General features: G+C 36.2%; 2 protein-coding genes across 3 annotated transcripts in view; both read right to left on the reverse strand.

Moving 5' to 3' along the window:
* Positions 1–14,901, reverse strand: part of GNRHR (gonadotropin releasing hormone receptor) — a 21,407-nt gene extending 6,506 nt beyond the window's left edge. For both annotated transcript variants that reach the window (XM_047091247.1, XM_047091248.1), the window contains exon 1: positions 14,383–14,901. In XM_047091247.1, the coding sequence (XP_046947203.1) occupies positions 14,383–14,901 (519 nt within the window). The remainder of the gene's footprint in view (positions 1–14,382) is intronic.
* Positions 14,902–26,096: 11,195 nt separating this feature from the next.
* The window catches only part of LOC124521066 (transmembrane protease serine 11C-like), a 53,301-nt gene continuing 52,074 nt past the window's right edge, over positions 26,097–27,323 (reverse strand). The window contains exon 10 of the mRNA XM_047092245.1: positions 26,097–26,258. Within this exon, the coding sequence (XP_046948201.1) occupies positions 26,097–26,258 (162 nt within the window). The remainder of the gene's footprint in view (positions 26,259–27,323) is intronic.

Below are 27,323 nucleotides of genomic sequence, written 5' to 3' on the forward strand. Positions count from 1 at the left end.
CCTCTTCTTAATATAGCCATTATATTCAGAAGCAGGAAACGTAACGGTCTTTCCTAACAATAGAAGACAGAGATATAGGCAAATGCTAAGATGGGAAAGTTCATCCCAAAAGAAAGAACAAGAAGAGGTCGCCCCAGGGATCTAACCAAAACAGATGTAAGTAATATGCCTGAACTAGAATTTAAAACAACAATCATAAGGATACTACCTCAGCTTGAGAAAAGTATAGAAGACACTAGGGATTCCCTTATTGCAGAGATGAAAGAATTAAAACCAGTCAAGCTGGGGCGCCTGGGTGGCGCAGTCGGTTAAGCGTCCGACTTCAGCCAGGTCACGATCTCGCCGTCTGCGAGTTCGAGCCCCGCGTCGGGCTCTGGGCTGATGGCTCAGAGCCTGGAGCCTGTTTCCGATTCTGTGTCTCCCTCTCTCTCTGCCCCTCCCCTGTTCATGCTCTGTCTCTCTCTGTCCCGAAAATAAATAAACGTTGAAAAAAAAAAAAAAACCAGTCAAGCTAAAATAAAAAATGTTTTAACTGAGATGCAAAACTGATCAGTGTAATGACAACAAGGATGGAAGAGGCTAAGGAAAGAATAAGTGATATAGAAGATGAAATTAGGGAAAATAATGAAGTTGAAAAGCAGGAGAGAAAAATATTGGATCATGAATGTAGACTTAGGGAACTCAGTGACTCCATAAAGCATAATAATATTTGTATCATAGGAGTCCTAGAAGAAGGAGGGGAAAAGGGCAGAGGGTTTATTTGAGTAAATTATAGCTGAAAACTTCCCTAGTCTGGGGAAGGAAACAGACATTGAAATCCAGAAGGCATAGAGAACCCCCATCAAAATCAACAAAAGGAGGCCAACAGTAAAACATAGTAGTAAACTTTGCAAAATACACAGATAAGGAAATAATCCTGAAAGTAGGAAGGGAAAAAAATCATTAACCTACAAGGGAAGACAAATAAGTTTTGCAGCAGATCTCTCCACAGAAACTTGGCAGGCCAGAGGGAGTGGCATGATATAGTCAATGTGCCAAATGGGAAAAATATTCAGCCATCAATGCATTATCCAACAAGACTGTCATTCAGAATAGGAAGAATGATAAAGAATTTCCTAGATAAACAAAAACTAAGAGTTTGTGATCACTAAACCAACCCTGCGAGAAATATTAAAGGGGACTCTTTGAGTGGGAAAGAAAGACCAATAACACCAAACATTAGAAGGAACAGAGAAAATCTCCAGAAACAATGACTTTACAGGTAATACAATGGCACTAAATTCATATCTATCAATAATCACTCTGAATGTAAAAATGACTAAATGCCCCAATCAAAAGACATATGGTAACAGAATGGATAAAAAAATAAGACCCATTGCTGTGCTGCCTACAAGAGGCTCATTTTAGACCTAAAAACACCTGCAGGTTGAAATTGACAGGATGGAGAACAATTTATCATGCTAATGGACATCAAAAGAAAGCCAGAGTAGCCATACTTATATCAGACAAACTAGATTTTAAACCAAAGATTGTAACAAGTGATGAAGAAGGACACTAAATCATAAGTAAAGGATCTATTCAACCAGAAGATCTAAAAATAATATCTAAGAATATATCTAATAAGATCTAAATATTTATACTCCCAATTTGGGAGAACCCAAAGATATAAATCAATTAATAACAAACATAAAGAAATTCATTGATAATAATACAGTAATAGGAAGGGACTTTAAACACCCCATTTACAGCAATGGACAGATCATCTAAGCAGATCAACAAGGAAAAAATGGCTTTGATGACACACTAGACCAGATGGACTTAACAGATATATTCAGAACATTTCATCCTAACACAGCAGAATATTCACCTTTTTGAGTTCACATGGAACATTGTACAGAATACATCACATACTGGGTCACAAATCAGGCCTTAACAAGTACAAAAAGACTGAGCTCATACCATGCATATTTGAAGACCACAATGCTATGAAACTTGAAGTCAGCCACAAGAAAAAATCTGGAAAGACCACAAATACATGGAGATTAAAGAATATCCTACTAAAGAACAAATGGGTTAACTAAGAAATGAAAGAAGAAATAAAACAAATATATGGAGAAAAATGATAATGAAAATATGACAGTTCAAAATCTTTGGGATGTAGCAAAGGTAGTCAAAAGAGAGAAGTGTATACCAATACAGGCCTACCTTAAGAAGCAAGAAAAGTTTCAAATACACAAGCCAACCTTACACCTAAAGGAGCTAGAAAAGGAACTGCAAATAAAGTCTAAAGCCAAAAAAGGAAGGGAAATAATAAAGCTTAGAGCAGAAATAAATGATGTGGAAACAAAAACAGCAGAAGAGATCAATGAAACTAAGAGCTGGTTCTTTGAATAAATTAATAAAATTGATACATCTCCAGCCAGACTTACCAAAAAGAAAAGAGAAAGGACCCAAATAAATAAAATCACAAATGAAAGAGAAGAGATCACAACCAACACCATAGAAATGAAACAATTATAAGAGAATATTAGGAAAAATTTTATGTCAACGAACTGGGCAATCTGGAAGAAGTGGATAAATTCCTGGAAACATACAAACTACCAAAACAAACAGGAAGGAATAAAAAAAACTGAACAGACTTGTAACTAGTTAAGAAATTAAATCAGTAATCAAAAATCTCCCAACAAATGAAAATCCAGGGCCAGATGGCTTCCCAGGGGAATTCTACCAAACATTTAAAGAAGAGTTAATATCTATTCTTCTCAAACTGTTCCCCCCACCAAAAAAAATAGAAATAGAAAGAAACTTCCAAACTCATTCTATAAGGCAAGTATTACCTTGATTCTAAAACCAGACAAAGACCCCACCAAAGGCCAATATCTCTGATGAACATAGATGCAAAAATTCTCAACAAGATACTCATAAATCAAATCCAACAGTACATGAAAGGAATTATTCTCCATGATCAAGAGGGATTCATTTCTGGGCTGCAGGTGTGGTTTAATATTTGCACATCAATGTGATGCACCACACTAATAAAAGACAAGAACCATATGATCCTCTCAATAGATGCAGAAAAAGCATTTAACAAAATACAACATTATTCATAAAAACCCTCAACAAAGTAGGGATAGAGGAACATACCTCAACATCATAAAGGCCATGTATGAAAAACCCATAGCTAATATCATCCTCAATGGGAAAAAACAGCGCTTTTCCTCTACAGTCATTAACAAGACAAGGATGTCCACTCTCACCAATGTTATTTACCATAGTAATGGTAGTCTTGCCTCATCAATCAGACAACAAAAAGAAATAAAAAACATTCAAATTGGCAAGGAAGAAACCAACCTTTCACTATTCATAGACAACATGCCACTCTATGTAGAAAAACTGAAAAACTCCACCGAAAATTACTAGAACTGATATGTGAATTTAGCAAAGTTGTAGAATAGAAAATCAACATACAGAAATCTGTTGCATTTCTATATATCAATAATGAAGCAGGAGAAAGAGAAATCAAAGAATTGATCTAATTTATTATTGAACCAAAAACCATAAGATAGATAGGAATAAACCTAGCCAACGAAGTAAAATATCTGCACACTGAAAGTTATGGAATACTTCTGGAAGAAATTGAAGATAACACAAAGAAATGGAAAAATATTTCATGCTCATGGATTGGAAGAACAAATATTGTTAAAAAGTCTATACTACCCCAAGGAATCTACACATTTAATGCAACTCCTATCAAAATACCACCAGCATTTTTCACAGAACTAGAACAAACGATTGTAAAATTTGTATGGAACAACAAAAGACCCCAAATAGCCAAAGAAATCTTGAAAAGGCAAAGCAAAGCTGGAAGTATTACAATTTCAGATGTCCAGTTATATTACAAAGCTGCAATCACCAGATAGTATGGTATTGGCACACAGACACATAGATCAATGGAACAGAACAGAAAACCCAGAAATGGACCCACAACTATATGGTCAACTAATCTTTAACAAAGCAGGGAAGAATATCCAATGGAAAAAAGACAGTGTCTTCAACAAATGATGGTGGGAAAACTGGACAGCAGTATACAGAACAATGAAACCAGACGACTTTTTATACCAAACAGAAAAATAAATTCAAAATGGATGAAAGACCTAAATGTGAGACAGGAAGCCAAATCCTACAGGAGAACATAGGTAGCAACCTCTTTGACATCAGCTGTAGCAACTTCTTACTAGACATGTCACTGGAGGCAAGGGAAACAAAAGCAAAAATAAACCATTGGGATTTAATCAAGATAAAAAGCTTCTGCACAGCTAAAGGAACAGTCAACAAAACTTAAAGGTAGCCTACAGAATAGGAGAAGATATTTGCAAATGACATATCTGATAAAGGGTTAGTATCCAAAATTTATAAAGTATTTATGAAACTCAACACCCAAAACCAAATAGTCCAGTTAAGAAACAGGCAGAGCCATGAACAGACATTTTCCCAAAGATATACAGATGGCTAACATCCACATGAAAAGATGCTGAATGTCACTCATCATCAAGGCAATACAAATCAAAATCACAATGAGATACCACCTCACACCTGTCAGAATGGTTAATGTTAGCAACTCAGGAAACAGATACTGGCAAGGAAGCAGAGAAAGGGGAACCCCCTTGCCCCATTTGTGGGAATGCAAACTGGTGCAGCCACTGTAGAAAACAGTATTGAGGTTCCTAAAAAGTTAAAAATAGAAGTACTTACAAGCCAGCAATTACACTGGTGTTTATCCAAAGGATACAAAAATACTGATTGAGGGGGCATATCACCCAAGGTTTATAGCAGCATTATCAATAATAACCAAACTATGGTGGTGCCTGGCTGAGTCAGTTGATTTCGGCTCAGGTCACGACCCAGGGTTGTGGGATTGAGTCCTGCATCAGGCTGCATGCTGAGTGTAGAGCCTGCTTAAGATTTTGTCTCTCTCTCTCTCCCTCTGGACCTCTTCCCTGACTATGCTCTCCCTGAAACAAGTAAAATAAAGTAACATAACATAACATAACATAACATAACATAACATAACATTAAAATAAAATAAAATAAAATAAAATAAAACAACAACAAAAACCAATAGCCAAACTATGGAAAGAATCCAAATGTCCATCAATCGATGAATGTATAAAGAAGAGGTGGTATATATATATAATGGAATATTATTCAGTCATCAAAAAGAATGAAATCTTGCCATTTGCAACGACATATATGGAGCTGGAGTGTATTATGCTAAGTGAAATAAGTCAGTCAAAGACAAATCCCATATGATTTCACTCACATGTGGAATTTAAGAAACAAAACAGGTAAAGATAGGGAAAGGGAAAAAAAGAGAGGAAGGGAAACCATAAGAGAACAGACTGAGGGTTGATGGTGAAAGGTGGGTGGGGAATGGGTTAGATGGGTGATGGATATTAAGGAGGGCACTTGTTGGGATGAGCATGGGGTGTAAGTCATGAATTACTAAATTGTACACCTGAAACCAATTTACCATATGTTAACTATCTAGAATTTAAATAAAAATTTGAAATAAGAAAGAATAAAGAAATGTTGCCAAGTACTTTTCAAAAACACATACTAATGAATATACACTGAAATTTTCCCCATTTATCAAGTGAACTTCTTACCTAGTCATTTCCAAGCTTCTCCACTGAGAAACTTCATTTTACCATGACACATTATTAAAATGAAAATATAAGAGTGACCAAGCATTTTAAAACTAATAGCAAATAAATTCAAACAAAAACGTTACAGGATTTTTAAAATTTTAAGCAATTGAGGGACAGTATTTATTTTTTAAAGTCTTTAATTGAATTAGTAAATCCAATTAACTTAATTAATTCCACAGGCCCAGGATTTGTTTCCTTTTTGGGGTGATGGAGTGGTAGTGGAATATGCTTTTAAAAAAACACAACAACCCTATATTTCCTTTCTTTGCTTGTAGAGTAATTTAATATAATATAAATATAATAAACTCTAAATAAAATATAAGTAAAATAATATAAAATATAGTGCTCTATCTTTTATTTGTAATTAAAATGTTGATTTTCAGTTTCAGATCTTTTTTCAAGGGCAAAATAGTATTGTTAAATTAATCCACTAGAGGGTGCACAATGATCATATCATCAAATTTAAAGCTCAGAAACTCAAACATGTATTCAGCTAGTTCTATTTTATAATCCAGATCTTTTTCCGTATCACAAAGTAACCATTTAAGTTTTCCATACTTCTTTGCAGACTGACTTTAAATTTAAAGTTCAGTTCTGAATTTGACCCAACAGATGTTGTGAGTCTTTGGAAGAGTTACTTTACAAAGAACTTGAGAATCTAGTATTTCTTTAAAACCTTAGATACTTCCCTCCACAACTTCCTGATCATACTTGGACCCAGATGATCCAAGTTTGACTTTCTTCTCTGCACTAGGCCACATTTTCACTTTAATATTTCATCTTTTTTTTTTTTAATTTTTTTTTTCAACGTTTTTTATTTATTTTTGGGACAGAGAGAGACAGAGCCTGAACGGGGGAGGGGCAGAGAGAGAGGGAGACACAGAATTGGAAACAGGCTCCAGGCTCCGAGCCATCAGCCCAGAGCCTGACGCGGGGCTCGAACTCATGGACCGCGAGATCGTGACCTGGCTGAAGTCGGACGCTTAACCGGCTGCGCCACCCAGGCGCCCCTTAATATTTCATCTTTTTAAGTTAATATGATAAAACTTTCAATAAAATGGCTTTTTTTTTTCCTGGTGCAAAAAGATGACTTATTAAAGCACTAGGACAGGCCCTCTGGGTGGAAGAGGTGCCTGGACCCTGAGGAGAGACTGATTATGTACTTGGGAGTTGGGGAAGGTAAAGTAAAAGGAGTGTGTTTCCAAAGGGATTTTCTTTCTTTTTTTTTTTAAATATGAAATTTATTGTCAAATTGGTTTCCATACAACACCCAGTGCTCATCCCAGCAGGTGCCCTCCTCAATATCCATCACCCACCCTTCCCTCCCTACCACCAGCCATCAACCCTCAGTTTGTTCTCAGTTTTTAAGAGTCTCTTATGTTTTGGCTCCCTCCCTCTCAAAAGAGATTTTCATATGCTAAAGAAAACTCACAGGACGCTGGAGGCCTAGCTATCCTCCAGCTAAGGTTGTTTTTCCCTCTAGCAAAGCATTAACTTAAAGACAGTAAGGAGTTCCTGGAGAAAAGGTATATTGTGCCTGCCTCACGTATTTGTCACTGGGCTGCAAGTTATTAAGGAAATTTAATCTGACTTTGAAATAGAGAACTATGATTTGAGCTGATAGTTATCATCTTCGTTTAATAAATGCTTATTTTTAAAGCAACTCCTTGTTCAAAAACTAGGTGCTCTCTGTCATAAAAGATGAACCAGATATATCCTGTTATCAGAGAATTTAAAATTTGGTAGGGGAGATAATAGCATGGTTGTGACACCTGTCGTACGTACTAGGTAGACTGTGATAAGTGCTAAAAGAGTGATATGGTAAAGTGTTATGGTAACTGAGAATCTTACTTTCCCATAAATTGTTTTAGCCTAGGTTCAGTTTATTTTGTGCTCCAAGGTCATGTTCATTTGAATGATTAGTATAGGGATCTACTTTAGTTCGTGGGTTGTTGGTTTTTTTTGTTTTTTTTTTTGTCTTTGGATTATATTTCTTTAATTTCTTTGTTTCTCCTTTCTCATACCTGACCTCAGTTCTCATCAGTATTTGCTTTACTTTGCCATAAACGAGAGAAGTATGTTTTCCTTCTTTACAGTCATTTGCATATGCTTCTTAGAGTATTATTTTTAACCCTCACCTTATCCCAGCCTAATTACGTTGTTGTCTAATCTTTTCCGGAGGTAATTATCTTTATTACTATTTTTAAATGTTTATTTATTTTGAGAGAAAGAGAGCATGAGCAAGCAGAGGAGGTGCAGAGAGAGGGAGAGAGGGAGAGAGTCCTAAGTAGGCTTCACTCTGTCAGCAAAGAGCACGACACGGGGCTCGAACCTGTGAACAGTGAGATCATGACCTGAGCCGAAAGGAAGTGTCAGACGCTTAACCAACTGAGCCACCTGGGAAGCCCCAAGAGGTAATTATTTTTAGATAATGTACTTCATTCAGTTTCCTCATCTATAAAACAGTGATGTTAATAGTATTTACCTCTAGGGGCTGTCAAGACAATTAAATGATTTAATACTTGCCAAGCATTTCTAATAATGCCTGGCACACAGCACTATATGAGTTATAAACATTATTATGAAAAAAATTTCAGGGCACACAACTTATAAATGTGTATTCATGTGTTTATTTATTTATATATTTGTAAGTGTATACCATGTATTATTTCCTTATAGCTCTTAAGCATCTATTCTCAACTTAAGACTTTCCTGCCATATCCTTCTCCAGCATCCTACAGGAAAAAAGGAAATAGACAACATTGCATGGTGTGATATAGTGTAGTATTTAAAAGCTCTGGGTATGGAGTTAACTGGATATACTGACACCCACACTTACTAGACAGTAATCTTGGGCATTGTATATAACATTCTTAACCTTAGTTTCTTTATGAATGAAGAAAAAGATAATTGTATCCAATATAGAGAGTTGTTGGGAGCCTTACAGGAAATAATGCATGCAAAAGGATTTAGCATATTTCCCGGCACATATTTATGTCTTCAATAACTAACATTTATCATCATCATCATTATTGTTGTTATTTATGTATTTAGTATGCTACTACTATGTTCCAGTATAGTTCTTTGGCATATTGTACACGTGTGACAAGTGTTTATTGAATTTAAGCTCCTTGTCAAGTTCAGAAACACATTCCATTCCTGTCAAGTGCATGTATATATATATATATATATATATATATATACACATACATATATATACATATATATACATACATAAATATACATTTATATAATTTTATATATAAAATTTTATATTTATATTTATATATAAATTTATATTATACATATATAAAATATATATATATTTAATGTTCGTTTATTTTTGAGAGAGCACAGACAGGGAGGGACAGAGAGAGGGCCGGGAAGGAGGATCCTTAGCAGGTTCTGTGCTGACAACAGTGAGTCCGATGTGAGGCCCGAACTCATGAACTGCAAGATCATGACCTGAGCTGAAGTTGGATGCTCAACTGACTGAGCCACCCAGGCACCCCCAGCCATGTATCTTTACACCAAAGACCAAAAGGATGTCTCATATATCATGCCTTCCGACCTGGGTTAATGTTAGAGTTTAAAAGCTGTCCGAATGTATGCTCCATATTAACATGGATAAGCTAGTGGTATGAACTTCTGCAAATAATCCGCTACTGTGTAACTCCTGTGGTGGTAAATGACTGTCATTGGAAAGCATGTGATTTTTGATTAGATACGGACACATCTAATTCAGGAAATGTTTTATCCTCAACATGCACTTACGAACCTAACCACACATAGTCTTAAAGCAGATTGCCTTTCAGGTCATGTTTGTTCCTTCTCTTCCTTTCCCTTCCTTTCCTTTTTTTTTTTTCTCCCTCTTCCTTCCCTCCTTGCATCCCTCCTTGCCTGCCTTCTTCCTTCCTACCTTCCTCCTCCCTTCCTTCCTTCCTTTCTTATTTGACTGTTACAAATAATACCTTTAAGACTAGAACTATTATGCATCAGCATATATAGCTTTCAGAACAAGCAGGATAGCCTGGTGACTAGGGAGTAGATTGGCTAAACTTACTTATCAGTCAGAATGAATGTTATAATTCTGAGAAATTGGAAATAATCTTTATGTAAGCCAATTCTCTTTGCTGTCTCTTAAAGGATCATTTAATTTTCATACTCGTATTTCCCTATTATTTTATCTCCTGACTTCAAAAACTCTTTATGAACAAAGGAATGAAAGCAGGAGGAGAGGAAGGAATGAACATTATCAGAGTGTTTAAAAATTAAGTCTTGTACTAGATGATTTTATGTATCTTTATAATTTATTCTTCACAATTATGCTTTTAAACTTAGTTACAGTAATTTACTCAGAACCACAGAGATGGTAAGAGACAGCATTGAGATTTGAAACCAACTTTGTTAAAATCCAATATTCATGCCATTTCTACTATTCTGTTGTCTTCCAAGCTTTGTTTCAGGGAAATCTAAGGTCTTTAGAGACCATGAGCAGGGCTAGTAAATGGTCAAGCAGAAGATTGGCTTCCCTTACCTCTCTTTAGCAAGAACAGCTCCACTTGTATGTTTCATTGGGGCTCCAGATAGAATTTTGCTTTTTTTTTTTAAGTTTACTTATTTCTTTTTAGAGAGAGAGAGAGAACAAGCGTGAGAGGGAGAGGGGCAGAGAGGGAGGGACAGAGAATCCCAAGGAGGCTCTGTGCTGTCAGCACCACGCTCAATGTGGGGCTCAATCTCACGAACAGTGAGGTCATGACCTGAGCCTAAATCAAGAGTTGGATGCTCAACCCACTGAGCCACCAGGCACCCTTAGAATTTTGCTTTTTTAAAAAAAGTTCCATTACTAGGAAAAAGTTTGAAAATTGAGCTATGCTATGCTAGAACTTCTGAAAATATATTCCCAGACCATCACAGAATTTCTCAAGCAATAGACAATCAATATATAAACCGGAGGATGATGATTAAATTCATCCTTTCAATGTAAATTAGCCGTTACAGGATGTACCTTTGTCAGTGAGCTTATCCACAGAGCATGGTGAAGCTTACTATGTGCCACAGTCTAGAAGTAAAAAGCCCTTTCAGTCTTTCATCTTCCCCATTAAACATGTGTAACATTAGTCATGGGATTAAAACCTCTTTTATTCAGAGAGACAGCGGAGAGAGAGAGCTATAATAAAAAGAAAAACCGGACTTAATACAAAGACATGAGTCCAACAGGTCAAGTGACATTGAGAAAGTCAATGAATCCCTTTAAACCAGTTGTTTTTGCACTGCAGATTGTACCCATCAGTCAGTGGCAATCAACAGTAAATAATGAAACAGTAAATAACGAAATGGAGGGGCGCTCAGTCAGTTGAGTGGTTGACTGTATTTGGGCTCAGGTCATGATCTTAAACAGTTTGTGGGATTGAGCCCCGCATGGGGCTCTGTGCTGACAGTGCGAAGTCTGCTTGGGATTATCTCTCTCCCTCTCTCTTTCTGCCCCTTCCCGACTCATGTTCTCTCTCTCAAAATAAGTAAACTTAAAAAAAAAAATGAAGTGGAATGGTGTTGAATATTTTATGAAAAATTTTCCCAGTTATAAGTGTGTGAGGAACAGACAAAGTCCCAATGTAGTATGCATTTCTTACTGCCAGAAAGGTGTGCACGCCATTGCTTTCAAAGATTCTCTTTGTATGTTCTCTGATACGCGGGGTGGTGGTAGTAACATGGCTGTTATGTGCTGCACAGAGTGAGGTTTTTCAGGAAGCTTCGGCAAAGTGCTTTACAAATATAATCTGCTGCTGAAAGTAAGGATGAATTATGTGTTTTACCAAATAAAAGAATACCATCATTTTCTGTGGCCCATATTCACATAAATCTCTCAGGAAGAGTGATGTATTTGAGGTCAGGCTATTACATGAAAATCCTAAACAATTCAAACTTAATTTCATAATTTCTTTTTACTATATCAAGACAGATAAGTATTTGGCACTATCTTTCTATTATTGCTGTGACATACTTAGATGAAGATAATTGAATTAATAAATCAATATTTTTATTATACCCCCTGGGACAGTGCTTAGAGAAGGTTGAAATTGTTAATTTGCATTTCAGTTATTATCACAATTTGACTTATTTCTACTTCTTCAGACTTTCATCAGTATCCTAACTTACCAACTACTTTCCAAACGGCTATACTTCTCCAAAGACCTTATACTGATATCATCATGTCTTAAAGCAAATGTTTTCAGCTCTTTTCACAGTTTGCCTTCCCTCCCCCTTCAAACAGAGAAACAAACAGGCAGACACTTCTGTTCTCAACCTACCTGCCTATTTCAATGGTTTCACTGTTAAAACTCCTTGGCTAAAAATATTAGAGCTTTAGTTTATACCGTTCTCTTTATCTCCTTAAATCCAATTTGTTGCCAAACTTTGTTTTTTGTTTGAAATGTCCCTCTTAAAATCAATGCTCTCTGAGACCACCCTAGCCACCAACCTAATCATTTCATTGCCAGAAAATTCAGAAAAGGTTTCTCTGTTTCTTGCAATTATTTGGGTCTATGAAAATTTTCCTAAAATATTTTTGTTAAAAAAATCATTTTATTTCTTGCATAGGACTCACAAAGGATATGTGGCTCCCACATTAATTTCAGAATTTCCCCTGGTTATCAATGTCTTCTATAATATAGGTCCATTATTCCTTTCATTCATTCATTTAAATGAATGAAGCCAATTTGTTTTTAAAGGAAAAAGTGAAGGATTTATTTGATCTGCAGAGAAATTAGATCATCTGAACATTTAAAGTTTCTATTTCTGCTAGTTGTCCTATTATGTACAGTGAATGTTAATGAAGTTGAACACAACAGAGTCTCCACCGTTTAAGAGTGTATTCCTTAATGACAAAGACGAGCAAATGCATGATCATGATGTTTTATGACAAATAGTACACGAGAAGTGGAAGACAAGGGAGCAACCACCAAATCTGATATCCTGCTGGTGCCACCTCTCAATCTTTCACTTCAGCCAGATAAGTGTCCCGTGAAAATTAATCACACATTTCAACCTTTCCTGAAAAATATATGTGATCCTTGACTTTTTTTTCTATCCAAATACCATTCATCTGAAAAAACTCAGCTTATCCTACTTTTTTCTTAAATCATTCCTTTACCATTTCAACTCTTACTCATTTCTCCTTCTTACACTGGTACTAGGTTTTATAAATGTTTAGTATATGGTTGTATTAGTTTTATAAAAGTATTGTCTCCACAACTGAATTACATTTTCTTGGGGGGTGGTTTCTTTGAAACCATCAGTATCATGCTCAGTGTGAAGAACCTAACTTGTTTATCTTTCCTAAGAAAAAGAATAAATAGGCAACACTCTTACTTTAAAGAAACAAAATGGAAAACTTAAACCATAGCCTTAGCTAAATAGTCTCATTTCAAGAGACGTATTTACTATACCCATTCTTGTATATTCAGTCACCGTGAGAATCGTCATATGCCTTTATCCAGGAACATCAAAGTACTTTAGTTTTTCCCATTCCTCCTGCCATAAAACACACCCCAACTAAATTGATCTAATATCCATGAAATATTAGTTAAGTGAGGAATTGGTGGTGAAAATTTGGTGGCCCAACTTTTTAGTGTTTTAACTGTATTTAATGAGTTTTGCATGGCAGGATTTTTTGTTGTTGTTTTATGTTTCTTATTTTTGTTTTTTAAAGCACCTGGCCCATTTAGAATGTCTACATAAATTCCATTTGTAGTGGCAGATTTTGGGAACATCCTGGTTAACCTTGATGCCACTTCTTGACACATCCTTGTACCCTGGGTTCATCATCATACGATACATTTACAAGCATAGAGACAATTTACTCATCTGTTATTAGGGAATCTTTGCTATTTGTAAGACTGTGTCCTTTTCTTCAGAGATATGACTGCTGAAAAAAAGGCAAATTCTACAGGCCAATTAACCAGGTTGCCTCAGATGAGGACAATCTGGAACAATATCTACCTGTACCTGATTTTGCTAACAGCCTGTTATGGTCTAAACTTTTTCCAGAAAAGCTCAAGTCAATCTCAGAGAAATATTCAGATTTCAGAAGTCCAGGGTTTCCCACTTTTCCTCTTTATTCAGTCCCACCCAGCTGCAAACTCCAGAACAATGTACTAGCTGACAATATTTCTAAGTTGCGACAGAAACAGATTAGTTTCCACTCAAGAAATCCCAAATAAGACAAATTATAAATACTTTCTACCTATGCAAATTCCATAGTTCCTAAATATTCTCTCCATTTACCGTATCAACCAGAGCAAAAGAAGAATTAGAGGAAAGAATAAGATGGGGATGAGGTCCAATTGGACAATAGCCACATTTTTTGAGGAGCATTTACTATGTACTAGAGATTATGCTAGATACTTTAATACATTGTTCTTCTTATCTTTACAAAAGTTGCATAATATAGGCATTACCTCCATTTTATAAATGAAGGAACTGAAACCCAGAGAAGCTAAAAATTTGCCCAAGGTAACAGCCAGGATTAAACTTTGCTCTTGAATTTTCAGAATCCAAGCTCTCGAAGACAATACAATACTGCCTTTGACATACAATAATACAATACAATACTCAAGATTAGATAGGAAATCTGTGATTGCCATATCCAAACAAGTTCATGATAATGGTTTACCTGTGGTCCAGCAAGGATACTACTGAGGAGCCATGCCAAGCCAATCATGGACTGTCCGAGCTTGCCATTGCTTTTCACAGCTAGAGGCCTCGTGATGGCCAGGGAGCGGTCTAGGCTGATCACTACCATCATGAAAGCTGGGGCATACATGGAGAAAAGCTTCAGATAGCTGAGAACTTTGCAGAGGAGCTCTCCAGCATACCACTGAACTGTAATATTCCACATCCCATCTAGTGGCATGACAAGCAGAGTCTCCAACAGGTTGGCTAAGGTCAGATGTTTTAAAAGCATCTTCATTCTCGAAAGCTTTTTTCCTTTCTCTTTCTTCTGAGTCCACTTCTGAAGTTTCAACAAGAAAGAAGCATTAAAAGTTGTAGAGAGTAGAAAAAGGAAGAAAGTAACCGTCACTCGGATCTTTCCAGATAATGTCAGTGTGGGGAGGTTGCCCTGCATCAGTGGGATGCTGTTGTTTATGGCTGAGCAGTGATTCTGATTCTGTTCAGGAGGGGCACTTGCCATACCTCCTGACTGATAGAGCTTCAAGACTTGTGTTTCTGGCACTTCTGATGTTTTATTGTAACCTAGCCCAAAGCCCTGTTTTATTTCTGCCTTCTTTAGATGGAAACGTCACAGGTGTAGATTTATGTCAAATTTCGTCCCTGAGCTAGTTTATATTTAATGTAAAAGATCAAGGTGAACTTGTTTTGTGGGCTAATAATCCAACACAGTGCTAAAACAGAACATGTCAAACACATTGTGAGGGCCAAATGTAACCGTAGTACCTCAGCAGATGGCCTGGTTTTCACAACATTTTTCCTAAGTAGAGAAGGACACCTGAAGCTTAATTCTGAATTTAAAATCCATTCATGCCATTATCCACATGACTTTAATAAGGAGATTTTCTAAAAGCTATTAAGTGTTATTATTCTGTCCAAGAGATACAAGATGAAAATGAAAAATACTAAAAAAGAACTCACTCCAGTTCAAATCTGTTGTTTTAATAAATTAATTCTTTTCTCAAAAGCATTGGTTTTCTTTTTCAATCACACACTGCTGTACATGAAACACTAGACAAATATGTTCATTTAAAGCCATCCTGCACAAAATGTCAAATTAATACCTTAACAGAATTAATTTGATCTAATAGAAATTAGTCTGCATTCAAATTTATCAATCAATCCCAATGGTCAGACTATCCATGCTTAGACTGGGTAAAAATCATTAATTTTTAAAATTATTGCCTTGCTTTTATAATTGTTTAAATACTGTACTTTCCATTATTGCATGTTATTCACAGCATAGATAGATATTGGAGAGAATACTGTATAAATGCTGTAACCACATTTATCTGTGTTTATATATAATATGAATAGTTGCTTAAATTCCTTTATATATATGTTATCTGATCATTTCCAATTGGGGCCACTTTGAAACACTCTCTGTGTTGCTGCTTTACCTTTCATGATGAGTGCTTGATTATGTTATTTGCCAATACTGATATGACTTACACTGGAATTTATTAAATCACTAGGTTGATTCAACTATGTCAACTAGTTTGCTTTTGTGACAGCTAAAGCAGGAATGTTAAGCATATAGGTGAGTCTTTTGACTTAGATGGTCCATTCTTGTTGGTTCATAGATTTGTTTTTTGTGTCTTATATTCATTTATTTAATAAGTAGTTACTAAATACCTGCTATATATGCTCTTAGCCTTTGCAGGTGATAAAACACGCACGTGGCATCATCTGGGCCCTGAAGGAGCTTATTTGCTGCTACAGAAGAATAAGTAAGAGTGTTGGATATGTCTTAGGTGCTTCTTCAGATTCCCTTTGCACTGACTGCCTCCAGGATCTGGAGGGACTTAGAACAGTTGTGTATCTCAGCTCCCTCTTGGCTGTCACCACATGGCAGAATTACTCGCTTTCTCTCACTGCTTCTAGCCTTGAATGAAATAGTATAGTGCAGGGCATGGAATCTGGCTTCCTAAGTGACTTTCTGAAGGGACTGGAAATATTTTCCAGTGGAGTATTTTGGTTCTGAAATGGACCCTTTCTAAATAATTAGTGGGAGGAATAGATGAGTCATAAATTATGAGAAGTACACCTTTTGGAAAAACATATCCCATGTATTTTAAAACACAAAAAAGAGCATAAATATAGACTTGACTCTTATTATTTGTGGTAGCTCTATAAAGTTTCCACCAGCACTGAATTGGCAAATACTGAACACTTGCTCCTAACAAAAGTGTAGGATTAGGTTCCTGTGAGCTAAATCACCATTTGCATTAAATAGGTTCCTTTGCCAACATCCTTGTAAAACAAGCCAGTGTCAGCATTGAAAACTTGCTCTTTCGCACAACCCTTTTCCTGTATAACACTTAGATGATATTTAGGAAATTGTTTTCAATATTCCTGATATGTAGAAACTGTCACAACTGCAAATTTAACATTTTTCACACCAAATAGCCTTTCAAATTGTGCAAGTCAGTTACCATAAGTTTTTTTGGCTTTCACTGTCACAACAATGCTGTTTACTATATTTTTAATGCTTTTTTTTTAAAGTTTATTTATTTTGACAGAGAGAGAGAAAGAGAGCACAAGTGGAGCAGGTGCAGAGAGGGAGAGAGAATTCCAAGCAGGCTCTGCATTGTCAGTGCAGAGCTCAACATGGGGCTTGAACTCACGAATGATGATTCATGATTTTCTATAAATAAAAATCAATAAATAAAACCAAAAAGTTTAAAGAAAAACAATAATTTCCACTAGAACTTCCAAATAAATTAAACTGTATTATAAACATAAAATGTTCATAACATTAAAAAGAATAGTATTTTAACCTATAACTTCACAATAGATTGAAGTACTACTTGAGTCTTGAGCTGTTAAGGAGTTTAAGGGAAATGGTAAATTATGTGTATATAGAATATTAAAGAAAGGTATTTTTTTTACATCTGAGATTTATGACCATAAAGTTTGTACCTACTATATAAGCTATACTAGGTTCATTATAAGATTTTATTTTCCTGAAGAACTCAAAAGGCTTTGCATATACATCATGTCAGTTAATCTGAGCAAGGCTATATGCCTGAAACCAAACAAAACAAGGTAATCATTTTTACAAACCAGAAAAGCTATTATATGTGGGCCAGAAACAAAAAGAAGAAAGGAAAAATGTTAATGGTAAAATCTGATTATACTGAAGCATATTTTGCCCTTTGTGTCTCATTTTAGGGAAAGAAAAAAACTGGAGCATGAATGCTTTATTATTAATTTCTCCCTTTCCTTTCCTGTTTCTTTCCCTTTCCCACATTCATCTTGGCTGCAACTTCTTCCACAATGTATCTGTTCATCAAAGTAAGAAAGAGAACAAAGAAAAACAACAAAGGATAGCAGAAAGGAAGGGAAAGGGAATTTAGGAGACAGGCAAAAGAGCGATCGTGGGATGGGGAGGACATTCTTGGCAGCTAGAGCAGTCATGCTCAAATAGAAAGTTAGAAGCTTCTCTGTGCCTGAAAAGGGGTATGTGAGTGTGACCAAAGATGAGGCAGCCATCAGATCAGGAAACCTATATTACAGTAGTTTCCCTTATCTACAGGGGATACATTCTAAGACCCCCAAGGACCACCTGAAACTGTGGATAGTACCAAACCCTTTATATTACTCTGTTGTACCTATACACACATACTTATGATACAGTTTAGTTTATAAATTAGGCACAGTAAGAAATTAACAAAAACTAATAAAATAAGGCAACTATAATAATATGCTGTAAAAAAAGTTAAGTGAAGGTGGTCTCTCTTCAAATACCTTATTGTTCTGTACTCAGCCTTTGTCTTCTAGTGATGATGTGAGATGATAAAATGCTTATGTTATGAGATGAAATGAGTGAATGATTTAGGCGTTGTGGTGTAGGGTTAGGCTACTATTGACCTTCTGACAATATGTTATCTGTGTCTAGACTGCACTCGATCTGGGGTAACTGGAACCATGGAAAGTGAAATCGCAGACAAGACAGCAGTACTGTGCATGCTAAGGACTTTGGGCTTTCCCTATAAATAGTGCCTTGAACGATGGAGTGGTATGATGTAGATATGGCCAGATTCATACTTTAGAAAGGTCATCGTGTAACATACAGATAGTGCTTTGAAAGCATTTGGGAATTATTGGCAGATCAAAATTTGAGGCAGTTCATCTATTTAGAAAGTCTTTGCTACCAACACAACATGGAAAGTAGGTGGTAGCATAACATGGAGAGAGATAAATTTCAATTTTATTTATTTATTTATTTTTTATTTTTTTATTTTTTTAACGTTTATTTTGTTTTTGAGACAGAGAGAGACAGAGCATGAACGGGGGAGGGTCAGAGAGAGGGAGACACAGAATCTGAAACAGGCTCCAGGCTCTGAGCTGTCAGCACAGAGCCCGACGCGGGGCTCAAACTCACGGACCGCGAGATCATGACCTGAGCTGAAGTCGGCCGCTTAACTGACTGAGCCACCCAGGCGCCCCATTTCAAGTTTTATATATACAGAAAGTACAGTTATTAGAACTTGGTTGGTTAGTTCTTATTTTTGAGAAAGTGGATGGAATAAAGAATTGTTCTTTAATTACCAACTTAGAAAAATGAGTTGAATGGGCTGTCTATTAGACTAGGAATAGTGGACAGAGAGAAATTTTAGATGTATGGAATTTGAGATGCCTATACATTAGCCCAAAGGAAATTTTTAGTAGGTACTTGGCTATACAGGTGGGAAGCTCAAGAGATACATCCTAACTGGAGATATAAATTAGCAGAATGTATATTTATGGTGCTTGTGGATAAAGCCATGGGAATGGATGAGATTACCTAGAGAGAATGTGAACAATGAGAAGTGCCAGGCGAGAACTCTGTGAACACAATCATTTATTTATTTTTTTTTCAATGTTTTTATTTATTTTTGGGACAGAGAGAGACAGAGCATGAACGGGGGAGGTGCAGAGAGAGGGAGACACAGAATCGGAAACAGGCTCCAGGCTCCGAGCCATCAGCCCAGAGCCTGACGCGGGGCTCGAACTCACGGACCGCGAGATCGTGACCTGGCTGAAGTCGGACGCTTAACCGACTGCGCCACCCAGGCGCCCCGAACACAATCATTTAAAGAGCACACAGGGGTTGGGAACATTGTAAAATAATGAGGAGACCAGAAGAGAGTGATGTAATAAAAGTAATAGGAGGAGAGAACTCCAGGAGAGAGAGAGTGATCCATACATTAAGTATCTCAGTGATAGGACAAGACCCAAAGAGAATTAGTGGGTTGAGGTAATTAGGAAGTCATTGATGACTTGCCTACAGTAGCTTTGGTGCTTTGGTAAGAATGGTCATTAGAAGAGCACGTGAAATTTGAGGAAGTAGACATAAAGAAAAAAGGATTAAAAAAAAACAACAGGTATGTAAGACTTGAGGATGTTTAGAGATTTAGAGATGGAACCAGTAGAAGGGAGAACAGGTCAAGGGACTAGGGCAGATGTAGCAGAAAGACAGGGAGCAGATCCCTTAGGGGAGCTGATTATGTAGTAAGTCACTGAAGAGTTAGGCTTGATAGGGAAGGAAGTGGATCTATGAATGGGGTGGAGTTAGGGTAGACTCAAATAAAAGAGGGGGCTCAAGAAAAGAGGATCTCGATGGAAAGAAAATAAATTATAATGGATAAGGGAGTCTTAAACTAGGAGGACATAGGTAGAAATTTGAATTTAAGATTCCAGATGTGAAGTTGTTCTGATTAACTAGAAAGTACAGGGTGTGGCCATGAAAGCGGATAGGTGGAGTGGAGGGTCAATGGAGTTTGATGCCATGTTAATTAGGTCCTTTTGGTTGCAAGAAAAAGAGACTCTCTTAAATAACAGAGGCCTCTTTCATAATACACAAGGCGTAGAAAGCCAACAGGAAACCCAGGAAGTTCCAAGGATGAGCAAATCTGTTTCATTACCTCAGTTGGTCCTCAAGCAAGATATCTTTGTTTTTCTTTGTATTATCTTCTCCATCATCTTCCTGTACCTAACTGCTAAGCTCTCTCTGAATTGCAAGTCCAAATTCTGAGGTGACAGAGAAATGGTAGTTTGGAGGTGACCCAGAGGAAAAGAAATAGATTTTTAACACCTCTTTACTAAGAAGACTGAAAGAATAGAAGAAAGCAGGTCTTTTAAAGGAGAAGTATATAGATGAAAAGTATTTGGGAGAAAATTTTGGTAGAAAAGATAGAGGCAGCACACTATCAGAGAAAAGGAATATAATTTTTTCCCTCTGTTTTTCAAAACATGGCTTACTTCATTTAACCAAGAATGATAATGTCTGTGGCAATTATGATGGGAGTAAAAGGCGAGAATTTTCACTCAATTTTAAATTGGAAGGATTTGAGGAAGGAATGTGTATTATTAATTATGAGGAAGTGTTTCCACAAAATTGTTATGGAAATGAGGAACAAATTCTAAAAGCTATTCAATTTTTTCTAAGCCATGTTAAATGATCTGTAGCATTTAAAATGGAAGATTTACTTCCATTTTCTAAGGATGGATCTTATTTAGAGAATCATGCCACAAGACATTATTATAGTTCTCATTTCAGTCTAGCTGTGTCAGAGGTAAGTGGTAGGAAATTAGGGTTGAAAATCTATGGAAGATATTGGAGATAAGATTAACAAAAAATATAACAAATAATCAATATTATGAAATGAATGAAAAAGCAGAAACATAATGATCATGTTTATTTTTCAAAATTGATATAGTCACTAAATGTTAAAAGTAGTAATCTTTTATTTTTGTTTTAATTATTATTAGTAATATGTAACTAAATATAACTAATAAAATAAGAATGATCATTTTTATTTCAATAATTCATTAATTGAACATTTATCGAACATTATGTCCTAGGCACTGTACTTGTAGTTACCAAAGAAAGGCTAGCCAAAGCTCATATCTGGTGTTTCCAAAGATAATTACATTATGTTGAGATATTTTTATTTATATAAACTTCATGTGGGCTGCTGGATTTTGAAAATAGCATGGTTTTAATTTTTTTAAATTCTTTGCTGATAATCTTCTGTTGATCCCATAACATTTCCATTTCATAAAGTAATTCACTTCTAAAATACAACACGTCTTAATCCCATCTTTTTCAGAATTGGATGTTTGAAAGCAACATCTCCAATAATCATTTTGAGAATTAAAAAAATTTTATTTTATTTTATTTTATTTTATTTTATTTTATTTTATTTTATTTTATTTTATTTTATTATATATTTAGAGAGAGAGCAAACAGGGGAGGGGTAGAGAGAGGAGGAGAGAGAGAATCTCAAGCAGGCTCCATGCTATCAGTACAGAGCCTGATGTGGGGATTGAACTCACAAACCTCCAGTTCATCACCTGCAATGAAACCAAGAGTCAGAAGCTTAACCTACTGAGCCACGTGGGTGCCCCTCGTGTAAAGAATTTATGATGCAGGGGCGCCTGGGTGGCTCAGTTGGTTAAGCGTCCCACATCGGCTAAGGTCATTATCTCACAGTTGGGAGTTCGAGCCCCATATCAGGCTCTGTGCTGACAGCTCAGAGCCTGGAGCCTGCTTCAGATTCTGTGTCTCCCTCTCCCTCTGCCCCTCTCCTGCTTGCGCTCTGTCTCTCTGTCTCTCAAAAAAAATAACGTAAAAATTTTTTTAAAAATAATTTATGATGCAAATGTGTAATAAATTAAAAAATACAAGTGTATGTGGTTATTGGTATTATCCATTAAGTTTTTTTTTAATGTTTAGTTATTTATTTTGAGAGAGAAAGAGAGAATGAGCAGGGGAGGGGCAGAAAGAGAGGGAGACAGAGAGAATCCCACGCAGGCACTGTGTTGTTGGCAGAGCCCAATGTGGGGCTGAACTCATGAGCAGCGAGATCATGACCTGAGCCGAAATCAAGACTCCGATGCTTAACCAATGGAGCCAACCAGGCACCCCTGGTATTATCCATTTTTACTCAAATTCCATTTCAGTAAGACTGGGTTCCCATAAAATTGACAACCTATTAATTCCTATATGACATATTAACTATTATTTGATTCAAATTCCTTCCCTTTTAAAAGTGTTTCTATAAAGTTTCTGATGTTTCTAAGAGTGGTTTATTTACTTTTATAATTCCTTGATGCTCCTTTCATTAGTCATTTATAAAAAGTTATCAGTATTGCTTGCTTTAAATTTTGTTATGTGCCCCATACAGTTTAGTATGCTAAGGTTTAGAATTTTTCTTAGCAGAATTAAATACATTTCCAATCTTTAATTCCATTTTATATCAGAGTGAGGTATAACAACATGGCAGAAGTACCTTTGAGTGCCACTAAAGTTAGTTTAGAAACAATTAGTATAATTTGACAAATATTTAAATACATAGTGTTTTTTTTCTGGGAGAACAGTAAAGAAATGCTTTTAAAACTTATTTTACTTCCTATGCTACTTCTACAGAGAGCCTAGTAAATTTCTCTGTATTTATAAGACTGAACTATTGCCTAACTCCTACTTAATAAAATGATGGGAATAATATATCACAAATATTTATAGAATATTCCATCAGAATAAGAATATACTGATTTAAATAATTCTCATCTTACCTTAGAAGCAAATATATGCTAGGGATACATATGCTCAGTTCTTGTTGAAGACTATTTTAAAAAAGAATTTTGCAGTCATCATTTGTGGTCCTCAGTCTAGTCTCCCTAGTTTCCATTCAGTATATTCCCATTCTCCCACTCACCTAGTCTTAAAGTCAATTTTTACCCTTCTTTTCCATTTTCTAGTCATTCACCACTATTTTATTTTATTTTATTTTATTTTATTTTATTTTATTTTATTTTATTTTATTTTATTTTTTAGAGAGAGAGTGCATATGTGAATGGGGGAGAGGGGCAGAGGGAGAGAGAGAGAGAGCGAGAGAGAGAGACAAAGAGGGAGAGAGAGAATCTTAAGCAGGCTCCACACTCAGTGCAGAGCCTGATGTGGGGCTCGACCCCATGATCCTGAGATCATGACCTGAGCTGAAATCAAGAGTGCATCACTCAACCAACTGAGCCAATCAGGCACCTCAATCATCTTGCTTTTTAAAACTAAGATACTAGAATATACGTAGCATGACATTGCTTTATACAAAATCTGTAGTTAAGACAATAAACACATGAAAATATAGAAAATATAGAATGAGATGATATAATTTGAAATAACATTGTATTGATTCAGAAAATAGCACATTTTCTACTGGGTAACAGATAACCATTAATTTTTTTGTCTGCCGGAATTTTTTTCTTTCTTGGATGTCCCCCCACCCTGCTCACAGGGGCTGTCAACCAAGTCCCCTCTTACCTCCACCTAGGCTCATTATAGGCATCCTCAGGATTTTTTTAACACTTGAAGCCAGAGGGCAGGAGGGCTCTATTTTTGTGGCACCGTTAGCACTAAAGGAAACCTAATCCTAGAGCCAGTGAGTAGGTCTTTACTAACTCAGTGGGCAGCATCTGGCTATGAATGAAGACAGACGAAAGAAAAGTTAAGATGTGACTAGAGATCAAAACACTGTTGAGTCCTTGGATCTAGCTTCAGCTCTGCCACATGTAGATCTCTAGATTTTTAGATGAGTTGAAAATTTCTTCTTTTCACTTAAGGTAGTGTTAATTGAGTTTCTCTCACTTGTGACCAACGAATCCTGACCAATATCCATATACTTTTTGGACATACTTAATTTCTAAAAAATTGAAAAGTAGAAATACTAATTTTTGTAAATGTATAACTTTAGATAGTCAAAATATTTTCTTAAATGTTTATTTTGAAAGAGAGAGATCTGAGAGAGAGAGAGAGAGAGAGAGAGAGTGTGTGTGTGTGTGTGTGTGTGTATGTGTGATCAGGGGAGGGGCAGAGAGAGAGGGAGAGGGAATCCCAAGCAGGCTCCACACTGTCAGTGCAGAGCCCAACTTGGGGTATGATCTCACAAACTGTGAGATCACGACCTGAGCCAATATCAAGAGTCGGATGCTTAAGGGACTAAGCCACACACATGCCCAGAGAGATGTCACAATATTTTTTAAATTTATCAAATAATAAGGCTACTGTATGAATTAATCTATAAAATTTATGACAAATATTACATTTTAGAATACTATACTAGGTAGATCCTTAGTTATAACCATATCACATAACAGGGCATAGTTGTTTACAGTATGGACTCTGGAATCCAATTGTCTGATTTTGAATCCCAGCTCAGCCAATTATAAACTCTCTGAGGTTCACTTCTATTTCAGTCTCCTTATCTGTAAAATTAAGATTACAAGGGAATCATCCTTACAAGGTTGTTGTGAGGGTTCGGCGTAATAATACATGTAAAGTGTGCCTGGCATGTAAGTGGTCTATAAATGTTAGCTACTATTATTAATGCAATTATTTTTTGGGCCCGTGAACAAAATTTATATCATAATGAAAGCTGTTAGTGGTAGCTATAGGGATGTCAGTGATGACAAAAGAGAAAGGTAAACTGCTTTAGAGATACTGGTGGACTGCAGTCTGGAAAAGCATCACCATGAGATTATATTCATGATAAAAGCCAACTGACCTGTTTATGTGGCAAGTTAGCATGAGCTCTAACAGTGCATTCATAGACATCTGTACCCTCAGCTAGAACGTTTCTGTATGGACAAAAGGAAAGTGAAGCGAAAGCAAAATTTCCATATTATTTATTCTGGCTGATAATTTATATTGAGGAATTTTAAGAGATTAGAGGTATGTAATACAGTGTTACCTGTTCAAGCTTACCTAGTGAAACAGAGCCCATGTGTCTGAGGATAATTTTGCTATTATGTGTGTACATGTGAGAAACATCTTCTGGCCTCACTTACATATGAAAGAGAAATAGGGACAGATCAAAAAGCATTGCGATCTATTCAATGCACCCCATGGCATTATCATGCTGTTTTGTGTCAGTCCAGGTGAGGAAGCCATAAATAGAGAAGAGATTAGCATTGGCACAAAGACTAGGAAGAAAACAGGTAGACAGATTTTCTTTGGAAATTTTTATATTACTGCAATTCATTAGGCTATAACCTATCAATATATAATTTTTGTAGCAACGATGTGATTCAGCTGGGGATTATTTATATACTAAGAAGGGACTTTATTGCTAACATCTCTTCTATGATTTCCTAAGGGACCTAGATCTACAAATCAGCAGAAAAGACCTCCTTAGTAAACTGTAATCCATATTTACTCATGTAATTACCTTCAATCTAGAGAGAGGTATAGGGGAGATAATATGTTCTGGTTCATTACTGTCACTAACCCTTTTTCAAAGTCTAGTATACAAAAAGTTTTCACAGTTCTAAAATTATATATCTTTATGTTTGCAATATTAAATGTGCATAAAGAGAGGTGATTCTAAATTATGTATAGCTTGGGAATTACAAATATTTCACAGGGGATCATTTTCAAGCTTCTTTTTTTTTTAATGTTTATTTCTTTTTGAGAGAGTGAGCACAACAGACAAGATGCAGAGAGAGAGAGAGGGGTGGGGGACAGAGGATCTGAAGCGGGCTCTGCACTGACAGCTGAGAGCCCAATGTGGGGCTTGAATCTATGAACTGGAGATCATGATCTGAGCTGAAGTAGGATGCTCAAGTAACTGACCACCCAGGTGTCCCTCAAGCTTTAATCTGTAAAGAACTTCTGCACTAGAGACCAGTTTTGGACAAGATCCAGTCTCGGTAGTATGTTACTCGAGTGTAGACACCAGGCTTGTTTGGAAGAGCACATTCATCTCCCCAGCTTACAATACCAGCAAGGAACCAAGTGCCTTTATAATCTGCACCAACCAGAGGTCCACCAGAGTCACCCTAGGGAGAAGAGGATACATACAATTACTATAGTTTAAAGGTAAAAATACTGCTTATTTTTCTTTGTAGTAAAGACAGGGAGACACAGAAAAAGGAAAATAAAACCCTAGATATTTCAATATTAAAATGATTTTAGTATAGAATATTTTTGTGCTTATAATCATTTATTTATTTAAAAAATTTTTTTAATTGTTATTTATTTTTGAGACAGAGAGAGACAGAGCATGAACGGGGGGAGGGTTAGAGAAAGGGAGACACAGAATCGGAAGCAGGCTCCAGGCTCTGAGCCATCAGCACAGAGCCCGACGCGGGGCTCGAACTCACGGACTGTGAGATCATGACCTGAGCTGAAGTTGGACGCTTAACTGACTGAGCCACCCAGGCGCCCCTATAATCATTTGTTTAAATGAAAGATGTCAGTACATGTCTTTGGATACAACACTACAGTAATGGAAAACATGTATGAAAATTTTCAACTCATTTATTACCCAAAAGAGATATTGAAAGTATTGTTGCTTATGAAATCATCAGTGTGCTGAAGAATTCTCTTATTATCTTTCTAAACTCCCCTATTTTCAGCCAGATGTTGAGAAAAAAAGTAAGGTTTATATTTACCCACCACAAGCATTGGATTATGACTCTTTCATTCTTATGTAAACATCTCTCCAATTTTCAGAATTGTATAATTTGGCTAAACTACTCTCTATACTCCTTATGGTTTTTATCTACTGATGTTTAGGCCATTCTTTCAGAATGATGGAACACTTCAGCATCTGGCTTTTCCTTTGCTCCAGACCTTCCCATCATCCTGAATAATTTCTACAGCTATTGGATGAAACCAGTCCCTTGGTTACCTTGATTCTGATCATCTGCATACAAATGACCCTTGAACAATGCAGGGGTTTAGAGGTGCACAGTCAAAACTCTGAGCATGACCTTTGACTCCCCCAAAACTTAACTACTAAGAGCCTACTGTTGACCAGAAGTCTTACCAATAACATAAACAGTTGATTTATTTTGTATGTCATATGTATTATATACATATACATTATATACATATATGTA

The sequence above is a fragment of the Lynx rufus genome, unplaced genomic scaffold, assembly GCF_022079265.1.
Source record: "Lynx rufus isolate CCGP_SWC_20201006 ecotype Redwood Valley unplaced genomic scaffold, mLynRuf1.p SCAF_3, whole genome shotgun sequence".
In the NCBI taxonomy this organism is placed as follows: domain Eukaryota; kingdom Metazoa; phylum Chordata; class Mammalia; order Carnivora; family Felidae; genus Lynx; species Lynx rufus.